Source organism: Suricata suricatta, chromosome 11 (assembly GCF_006229205.1).
Source record: "Suricata suricatta isolate VVHF042 chromosome 11, meerkat_22Aug2017_6uvM2_HiC, whole genome shotgun sequence".
NCBI classification, from domain to species: Eukaryota; Metazoa; Chordata; class Mammalia; order Carnivora; family Herpestidae; genus Suricata; species Suricata suricatta.
In genome coordinates, this window is record NC_043710.1 from 59391174 (window position 1) to 59401532 (window position 10359).

General features: G+C 42.7%; 1 protein-coding gene across 1 annotated transcript; it reads left to right on the forward strand.

Annotated features, from left to right (window-relative positions):
• The first annotated feature begins 4167 nt into the window (after nucleotides 1-4167).
• On the forward strand, nucleotides 4168-5582 carry LOC115272279 (tetraspanin-17-like). Its single transcript, XM_029915371.1, is given in 3 exon segments — nucleotides 4168-4455; nucleotides 4457-4974; nucleotides 5519-5582. Coding segments are annotated over 3 exon segments (843 nt in total). The 3' UTR covers nucleotides 5556-5582.
• Nucleotides 5583-10359: the final 4777 nt, after the last annotated feature.

The window sequence follows — 10359 nt, forward strand, 5'->3', positions numbered from 1 at the left end:
TGCATTTATCCTTCTTGGAATTAGCTGAGCTTCCAGGATTTGTGGGTTGCTGTTTGTGACCAAATTTGGCAAAATTTCAGCTAATATTCCTTCAAGTATTTTTTTCTGCCCTAGTCTCTTCCACCTCCTCCTTTTCTGGAACTCCAATTATACATATGTTAGATTTTTTTGATACTATCCCAAAGTTTCTGAGCTTCTATTTATTTTCTATTAGATCTTTTCTTCTGTACTTTGGCTTGAATAATTTCTCTTAAACTTATGTCATTTTTCCTGTACCTGTCTTTTTTTCCTTCAACGCTCTGTTAATTCCACTAATTTTTTATTTCATATTATCTTTTCTATTTTATTTCATATTATCTTATCTATTTCTATTTGAATGTCTATTCAGATTTCCATTTGACAATCAAGCGGAACAACGTCCGTTATCATAGGAATTCCTGAAGAGGAAGACAGAGAGAAAGGGCCTGAAGGGATACTAGACCAAATTATAACTGAGAATTTCCCAAATCTGGGAAAAGAAATAGACATTCAAATTCAAGAGGCACAAATTTCCATTTGAATCCCACTCCCCAAATCTCCAAATCTTTACTGAAAGTCCCTATCCATTCCTCTACTATATCAGTTGGGTTTTTTTGTTGTTGTTGTTGTTGTTGCTGTACACATGAACATGTATCAGTTTCTTTTTTTCCTTCCCAAAGATTTTATTTATTTAAGTTCTCCACTCAATGTGGGGCTTGAACTTAACACCCTATGATCAGGAGTTGCATACTCTACTGACCGAGCCAGCAACGCACCCCTATTATGGTTTCTTTAAAGGTCTTGTCTCTGAATTCCAAACCTAGGTTGTTCATAGATCTCTAAAAACTGATTTTTCTCTGGAGTGTGGACATATTTTCCAGTTTCCTCACATGTTGAGTCATCTTTTATTTTGGATGCTACATGGAGGAGATTCTGGATTCCATTATCGTTCTCTGAAGAATGAGTTATGTTTAGCATGCAGGTGAGTTACTAAAGGATAACCTTGAACTTGTGGAGGCTTTATTTTGTGCTTTGTTGCAACAGGTGTGCTCTCAGTCATAAGGTGACTCCCTCCGTTGTCTGGGGATAACATCTGTAAGTCAAGTTGTGGCCCTTCAAGGGTCTCATTGAAGACTTGAGGTATTTATCCATGCCCTTCCAAGCAAGCAGGCCTCTGACTATAAAATCTATCTCCCTGTTGGGCAACAGCTGCAATCTCAGATCTTCAGCTTGGGCCCTCCAGCTGTTGTTTCCTCCTTGGGTCCTGAAGGTCTCACTCGCGCATGTAATGACTCAGGGGTCAACCAAACAGTTGAGGGGTGTTTCTACACAGACTCTGTTGCTCCCTCTTCCAGGACTCTCCCTCTCCAGTTGTTTTGTAAATCCCAATCTCTAAAACTTTCCTTGTGAGTTCCAGCCATCAGCCTTGGACAGACTGGGGAATACCCTCAAAAGAAAAGCCACACAACTGTGGCTGTCACCCAATGTCTATCCCTTATTTTACGAATCAAATCCTCTCGGGTTTATGCCTGCTCTGGTTGTTCTTCAATGACTTCAGACAATTTTATATGTGTGTGTGTGTGTGTGTGTGTGTGTGTGTGTGTGTGTATTGCTATACACATGAACATATATATCAGTTTCTTTTTTTCCTTCCCAAAGATTTATAATCTTTATAAATAAACCTTTATAAACTATATATATAGTTGAGAGCTTATAATTTTTTTCCTGGAGGTTGAATCTGATAAAAGCTACTTTACCATCACTACAACTAGAACTTCTTCCACCTCAAAATTTAAGGATAAAAGACTCCAAAATCATGGAAGATAAATCATTTTCAATCCAGATGTATACATAAAAAAAGGTATAAAGAAAATGTGTTTGAGGGACTTGATGGAATACTGAGCATTTTATTTATATATTGAATGTTTATTAAATATTGAGATTGAATATTTTATTCAATTAGCTAACCACTTAATTCCTTCATAATGCTTACTGCACTCTTGCCTCACTTGGCCAATATAAAATTTATCACAATGGCCCGTGTTTTCTATTTCCCCATTACCTCTTCGGCTTCATTTCCTACCATCCTTCCCTTTACTGGGGCTGATGCTCTTTGGACTCACAGCCTTTGCCCCTGCAGTTCCTTCTTTCTGAAATTCCTGTTCCAGACAACAGCATGGTTCCTCCCTCGTCTCCTTTCGGTTTTTGCTCAAATGTCAGTTTCTCAGAAACCTTCCCTATTTTGCTTGAAACTGTACCCTGCATATACACACTTCCTAATACTCTCTGTGCTATAATTTTGCCTTCACTGCGCACACCCTGACCAAATGTAAGCACCACTGTCAGGCACCTTGTCTCTTTTACTCAGCTTCATGCCCAAGGTCTAAGACAGGGCCCCATATAGCGTGTTACTAGATACTTTTCCATAAGTACTAGTTTTTATTATTCACTTATAAAGTATAGGCTTCTTCAAAGGCAGAGACTTTTTTTTAAGTTTGTTTATTCTGAGAGAGTCAGAGACAGTACAAGTGGGTTAAGGGCAGAGTGAAAGGGAAAGAGAGAAACCCAAGCAGGGTCGCACTGTCAGCGTGGAACTCAAACCCATGAAACCATAAGATGATGGCCTGAGCTGAAACCAGGAGTCAGACACCCAAACGACTGAGCTACCTAGATGCCACAACAGAGACCTTCTTACCCTCTGCTGCATTGCTGTACATCCAACTGAGGGTATAAACACAGTAGAGACATAAGTATTTGCTTAAATTTTTTTTTTTTTTTGAGAGACAGAGAGAGTGCATGAGCTGGGGAGAGGCACAGAGGGTGAGAGAGAGACAATCTTAGCAGGCTCCACCCTCAGCATGGAGCCTGACCCAGGGCTTCAGCCAGATGCGGAGCTGGATCGTGATCTGAACCAAAATCAAGAGTTGGATGCTTAACCAACTAAGCCACTCAGGTGCCCCTATATCATTTATTAATACATCAGTCCTGTGATATGTATTATTTTCCTCCCCAACTTATAGCTGTAGTAAGCAAGGCTTAACAGATTAAGTACATTTTCCTCAGTTACATAGCAGAAGAGCCAGAATTAAAACCATTTGGATCTGACTCTGAAGCTCAATCTTTCAACCACGACCACACATGACATCAAGTTAAGCTAAATATAATCATTTGTTGAAAATAAGCCTCTACCTTCCTGAAAAAGCCTCCGGCTATACACAGAAGACACACCTATAGGTTTCTGACGTTCTGCTGAGGAATAGAAGTTGGAGACAAATGCTGTGAGACCTCAGATCAGGAATACCTTGTCTCTGAATCTGGCCTTGACCCGTGAAGCCAAGATTTCTTGTTTAGTTCCTGTCTTTGTCCAGCCCTTTGGTTCTGAAATAGAATCTGTAGTTTAGACTCTTATATCATTTGTTGTTGTCATCATTTGTTGTTGCTGAGGGAGGTTCCTTTTAGGGCCTCACTTGAGCCCTGGTATCCTATGCTGACCTGTGACCTCAATCTCTTGGTCAGACAACATCAGGCAAATGAGGACAAAGGTCTTGGTGAAAAAGGGACACTGAAGAGCCAAGTGTAACAAATGAAAAAAGACACGGAGCCCAGGAATGTGGAAGAAAGAAAAGAGAATCAGCTGATTCTTGGACAAGCGGAGCCTGGGGGAAAGAAGTAGAGAAGAGCCTCCTCTATGGATCCTGCTTTTCCAGAGATGTTGTTTTCACTTTCTTTTTTCCCCTCTCTCTCTGCTTAGACAAAGAAGAGCAAAAATAATGATAAATAGTCTACCAGGCATGACTATAGACAGGTGACACAGGAGCCCTTAGACATGCTTGACAGGAAGCAAGCTACTTGCTTAGACTCTTCAGGGAGGAGACAGGCCCTGACATGCCCATCCTTCAGGTCACAAGGTCCAAGTCATGGTCTGGCATGCCACATCCAGCTTCCCTGCTATAGTTTTAACATTAGGAGACATTCACACTAGGTGGATGATGCCTATGCATTATCCTCTTTCCAGAAATCCAGTGATCCTCAAGAACACAAAGAAGGCAGCCACCGGGCTAGGCCCTGGGTGGCTGCAGCCCCGGGCGGCCCGTGGAGGGCCGGGCTAGCCCCAGCTCCGGTTCTCGGGCCGGTGGGCGGCTGCTCACCATGCCGCGCAAGCACCAGCACTTCCAGGAACCCGAGGTCGGCTGCTGCGGGAAATACTTCCTGTGTGGCTTCAACATTGTCTTCTGGGTGCTGGGAGCCCTGTTCCTGGCCATTGGTCTCTGGGCCTGGGGTGAGAAGGGCATTCTCTCCAACATCTCAGCGCTGACAGATCTGGGAGGCCTGGACCCCGTATGGCTGTGTGTGGTGGTTGGAGGTGTCATGTTGGTGCTGGGCTTTGCTGGCTGCATCGGGGCCCTCCGGGAGAACACCTTCCTACTCAAGTTTTTCCTCTGTGTTCCTCAGCCTCATCTTCCTGGAGCTGGCAACAGGGATCCTGGCCTTCGTATTCAAGTACTGGATTCGAGACCAGCTCAATTTCTTCATCACCAACAATGTCAAGGCCTATCGGGACGACACTGACCTCCAGAACATCATTGACTTTGCTCAGGAATATTGGTCTTGCTGTGGAGCCCGCGGCCCTAATGATTGGAACCTCAATATCTATTTCAACTGCACTGACTTGAATCCGAGCCGGGAGCGCTGCGGGGCGCCCTTCTCCTGCTGCATCAGAGATCCTGCGGAAGATGTCCTCAACACCCAGTGTGGCTACGATGTCCCACTCAAGCTGGAGCTGGAGCAGCAGGGCTCCATCCACACCAAAGGCTGTGTGGGCCAGTTTGAGAAGTGTCTGCAGGACAACCTGATTGTTGTGGCTGGGGTCTTTGTGGGCATCGCCCTCCTCCAGATCTTTGGTATCTGCCTGGCCCAGAACCTTGTGAGTGACATCAAGGCAGTGAAGGCCAACTGGTGAGGCTGCCACACCGGCCATGGCCACCTGCCTGGCCTACCCAGGGACCCGCTCCCTACCCCTTCCCCTGCCACCATACCCATGATGCAAGGCTACAGTGTCTCTGTTTGGGCCTGAGCTCCACAGGGCGCTTGAGTAGGGGTGTGCTGTGCAGCCGTGGAGAAAGCTGTGTGCCTCTGCCTGGGCTGCCTGTCCCGGAGCTGTTTGCATGGAGGGCGGGGGTGTGTGAGCGTGCACCAGGAGCCACCATCATGGCTGTTGTGGGGTGGTGGGCTCTCCAGGGGACTAGGAATGGCACAGCTAACAGGGTGCAGGCCTGGCAGGGTGGGAGGGGTCCCCCACCTAGGCTGGGACACACTTCTATGTGCATGGCTATTAGGGCAGGCTTGGGGCCTGCTGTTGCTAGGGACACAGCCTCACGCAGCCTCAGAGCTGTCTTCTCTACTAGCTGTGACCTTGACCCTGCCAGAAGCCCTCTTTGGCCTCTATGTCTCAGACTTTAAAATGGGTCCAAGAATTTTCTCTCCCTTGCTTGCCTCTCAGGATCAAACATGATGATGGCTACAAGCTACTCAAATAAACAAAACCTTGAAAACCAAAAAAAAAAAAAAAAAAAAAAAAAAAGAAGAACACAAAGAAGATCCAATCTTACAGACAGTACTGGGGAGAGAATTATTCAGACGACTGATGGTGTCTAGATGTACCCAAACTGTAAACACATCGATCTGGCAGCCAAAGACGACAAGTCCTCCAGGACTGCAAGTAAAGGGGCGCTAGCCAATGTCTTGTTCTGAGACCACTATTCACTCTGACCACTGGCTAGTCCTGCAAAGCAATGCAAAGGATACAATCCTATATCCATGTTTCTGGTACAACCAGTAGGAAGGGAGCCCAAGGGAACAATGGAAAGAACATTGGACCAAACGGTAAGTTCCAAGTTCCAGATCTGCCACTGACTAGCTGTGAGGACGTGAAGAAGCAGATCTGAGTCTCACGTTTCTTCATCTATTATATAGGCCCGAAGATCAAGCACTGAAAATATACTTAAATGTTCCACAGATATTGATTTGTTCTGTCAAAAATGTATTTTGAATATATAATAACAGAAGATTATATTTATTATGTATGTATATAGAGAGAGCAAGCACTTAATAGGTACCAGGCACTATTCCAAGCACTTTGCAGTTTTTCTTCTCAACAACCCTATAAGGCAGGTGTTACTATCCTAACTTTACAGATGAGGAAATCGATTCAGAGAGGTGGAGAAACTTGCCCAGTGTCACAAAGCTTGCAAGTGGAGGAGGTTCTAAGCAGTCTGGCTCCAGGATCCATATTCCTTACTTCTGAATACTGGTCCTGCTTACCTCTATCACTGTGTGACCTTCAATAAGCTACTAAACACTACTAATTCTAAAATCCTTTTCTTTTTTTCTTGAATACTATCAGAATCAGAATGTTTCTTACATTCAGTTCAGGACATAGCTGTCAACAAGGGTGTACTTGGTTGTCATTTTCTGGTGGTGTGACTGCTCAAGTACAAACCAGAATAAATAATTCAAGGTCTATTTCAGGGAGAAATAGAAATCTCAGTAGCTAGGAGAAGGCTTGTTATAAGATCTGGTAAGATCAAAAAAACACCAGCGCTGAAACCTACAGCGTATGTGTCAGTGACTTGGAAGAAATATATGAATAATAATGGAACTTTTTAAAGAAGTGTTGTACCGTCAATGTTCTTGATGGCATAGAGGACAAAAGTGGGAAAATGTGGATAAGGAGTCAGAAAGTGATTCAAGGCTGGAATCAAATATCAAGAAGTTTTAGGAATCCTTTACCAACATACTTCATTTATATTTTCCTTTTTGTGTAAGACAGACACAACTATAATTCCATGTCCAAGTAAGTCTAAGAGCACTCTTTCAATAAGGCATTTTCCCCTTCTTAGCGCTACATAAAATAACTCTGTATGCTTACATATATACCATCTGAGAATCAATGAACACTGAATAAGTAAGGCCTTTATGAGTTCTCATTTGGAAAATGGGATGAGAAAGATGCCATAGTGGGTACAAAATAATATGTAAATAAAACTCAAAGGCCTCCTGTGACCTAACTTAGACCAACCTTTTCCCTTGTTTCCTACCATTCTTTCAAGTAGGCTACACACTAGATTCAAATACTTGTAGTTCCTTGAAGATTGCCTGCCCCTTTTACTTCCGTGCCTTTACATGGTTTCTTTCACTGAAAATGCCCCATCCCCACCTACCTAAGAACCTTCATTTACTAGACAGTGACCTTGAATGGTTTTTTTTCGATCCCTCAATTCCTCAGTTTTCTCATCTCTTAAATGGGAACCTAATTTAGGTTTGCTTTGAAGATTTAATGAGCTAACGTGTATAAAGTGATTAACATGCTTTCCAATTAATTTGTGGTCAGGTAGCATTATCTGTGTCTTGAGAATGAGTTTCAAGACTGAACCGGCCAAGGGCACATGGCATATTTCACAGCAAAGCCAGAATAACAACCGAGACTACCTCACACCCCACCGAGGGCTCTGGTGTAAGAAGCGGCTCCCCTTCCCTAAGTACCATCCTGTCCCCAGATATTGATTAGATTCGTAAGCAAGTTTCTTCCTTTTCTAGAAACCTGTTGTTTCTTCTTCTCCTTTCCCTAGATCAGATGTCCTAAATATGATACTAAAAGGTAAAAAAAAATAAAAAGACTTCCATGTTTGAACACATCTGACTTTTTCACGAGTTACATGGGTTTATCATTTTGGAGGCTTCAATCTGATTACATACATATTACCTCCAAGAAAAAGAATATAGTATGGAATGTTTCCCAACTTATTTGACCATAAAATCAAAGGTTGCTGTACCACATGTCTGAGGTCGGGCCATTAAAATCTATCCATATATCTTCACAGTTCCCTAATTCTTTTTTTTTTTTTTAAATTTAATTCTATATTGAGTAGCTTCCATTTCTTTTTTTTAATCTATTTTTTAATTTACATCCAAAGTTAGTTAGCATACAGTGCAACAATGATTTCAGGAGTAGAGTCCTTAATGCCCCTTACCCGTTTAGCCCATCTCCCCTCCTCCAACCCCTCCAGCAACCTGTTTGTTCTTGATATTTAAGAGTCTCTTATGTTTTGTTCCCCTCCCTGTTTTTATATTATTTTTGCTTCCCTTCCCTTATGTTCATCTGTTCTGTGTCTTAAAGTCCTCATATGAGTGAAGTCATATGATATTTGTCTTTCTCTGACTAATTTCACTTAGCATAAAACCCTCTAGTTTCATCCACAAAGGCATAAATGGCAATATTTCATTCTTTCTGATTGCTGAGCAATACTCCATTGTGTATGTGTGTGTGTACACGTACATACATACACACCACATCTTCTTTATCCATTCATCCATCGATGGACATTTGGGCTCTTTCCATACTTTGGCTATTGACAGTGCTGCTATAAACACTGGGGTGCATGTATCCCTTCAAAACAGCACACGTGTATCCCTTGGATAAGTACCTAGTAGCACAATTGCTTGGTAGTAGGGTAGTTCTATTTTTAATTATTTGAAGAAATTCCTTCCATACTGTGTTTCAGAGTGGCCACCACAGTTTGCATTCCTACCAGCCATGCAAAAGAGATCCTCTTTCTCTGTATCCTTGCCAGCATCTGTTGTTGCCCAAGTTGTTAGTGCTTGCCATTCTAACAGGTGTGAGATGGTATCTCACTGTGGTTTTGATTTGTACTTCCCAGATGACAAGTGACATTTAGCATCATTTCATGTGTCTCTTGGCCATCTGGATGTCTCCTTTGGAGAAGTGTCTGTTCATGTCTTTAGTCCATTTCTTCACTGGATTATTTGTTTTTTGGGTGTTGAATTTGATAAGTTCTTTATAGATTCCTTTGGCAGGAGGAATTAAAATGGGACGAGGAATTTGACTTACAGCTCCCCAACTACCCAGTGTAGAAAGAAGGTGAGGAGACATTAGATCAGTTTTCCAAGGTCATATTCTTATTCAGTAGTAGAGTGAAGATTCAGACTCCTATTTGCCTGACCAAGCACATGTGCTTATTCAGCATAGAAAGGCCAGCCAGGCAGTGGGGGGAGAAAGCTTGAGATCAAAATCAGTCTTCTTTCTTTTCTAATAGAGAAATCTTACTACATTTCGTCAATTGCTGGTTCTTAAGTTCCTTATCCATGAAATGGAGAAAACAAAAGTGCCTCTCTCTTAGAGCTGCTGTGGAGGTTAAACGTGATAAAATGGAGTTTGTGTACATCTGTGTGTTGTGTGTGTGTGTGAACAGACAAATCTGTACATGAGTAGGCAAGTCCACATGCTCAAACTACATGTATAGTTTTTTCAATGTTTATTCATTTATTTGGGAGGGAGGTAAAGAGAGAGAAAGGGAGAATTCCAAGCAGCTATCAGCACAGAGTCTCATGGGAGCTCCCTCTCACGAACCAGGAGATCATGACGTGAGCTGAAATCAAGAACTGGATATTCAGCCAACTGAGCCAATCCAGATGCCCTGGCTCTTATTCTTAAAATAAAATATAATTTCTCTTCTCTTCATCCAAGCGCTCTTACCAACCTTTGGCCCTGAGAACTGGATATCCTTAGAGAGCACAGCTTCATAATAAGTAATGTACTGATCTTATTCCTACCATCAGTCTTGCTTACACTCATTTTCTTTCCTTTTTAAAAAATTTTTTAATGTTTATTTATTTTTGAAGGCGAGAGAGAGAGAGACAGAGTGTGAATGGGGGAGGGGCAGAGAGAGAGAGGGAGACACAGAATCTGAAATGGGCTCCAGGCTCTGAGCTGTCAGCAGAACTGACACGGATGCGGAACTTGAACTCACGAACCGCGAAATCATGACCTGAGTCGAAGTTGGATGTTTATCCAACTGAGCCACCCAGGCGCCCCACTTACATTCATTTTCTTAAAAAAAAGAAAAGAAAAGAATAAATAGCTCTTAACTGTGCTTAAAACCTTAGCTCTTTGGGTGGAAATAGGAATGAGAACCTCCACTTAACAGCGAAGTGACCTATGGATATCTTCATCAGAAAAGAATTTTCCTTTTAATATAACATTGAAAAGTCTAAGGATATTAATATTGTTCAGATTAACCTTAATGGGTACATATGAAGCACATGCTTTACAGGTACCACAAATATGAGCGCATGACTCAGTCTCTGCCCTCGAGGTCCTCGGAATCCAGCAGGATCGGAGCTCCTAGCTCCCGGGAAGAACGTGCTGCATGCCAGGACCGAGGGTCAGTCGACACGCTCTGAGCTCAGAACAGGGAAGATAACGTTTTACTGTGGGAGAAACATCTGGGAGTGACATCAAGAACAAGCCCATGTTCGTCCTCA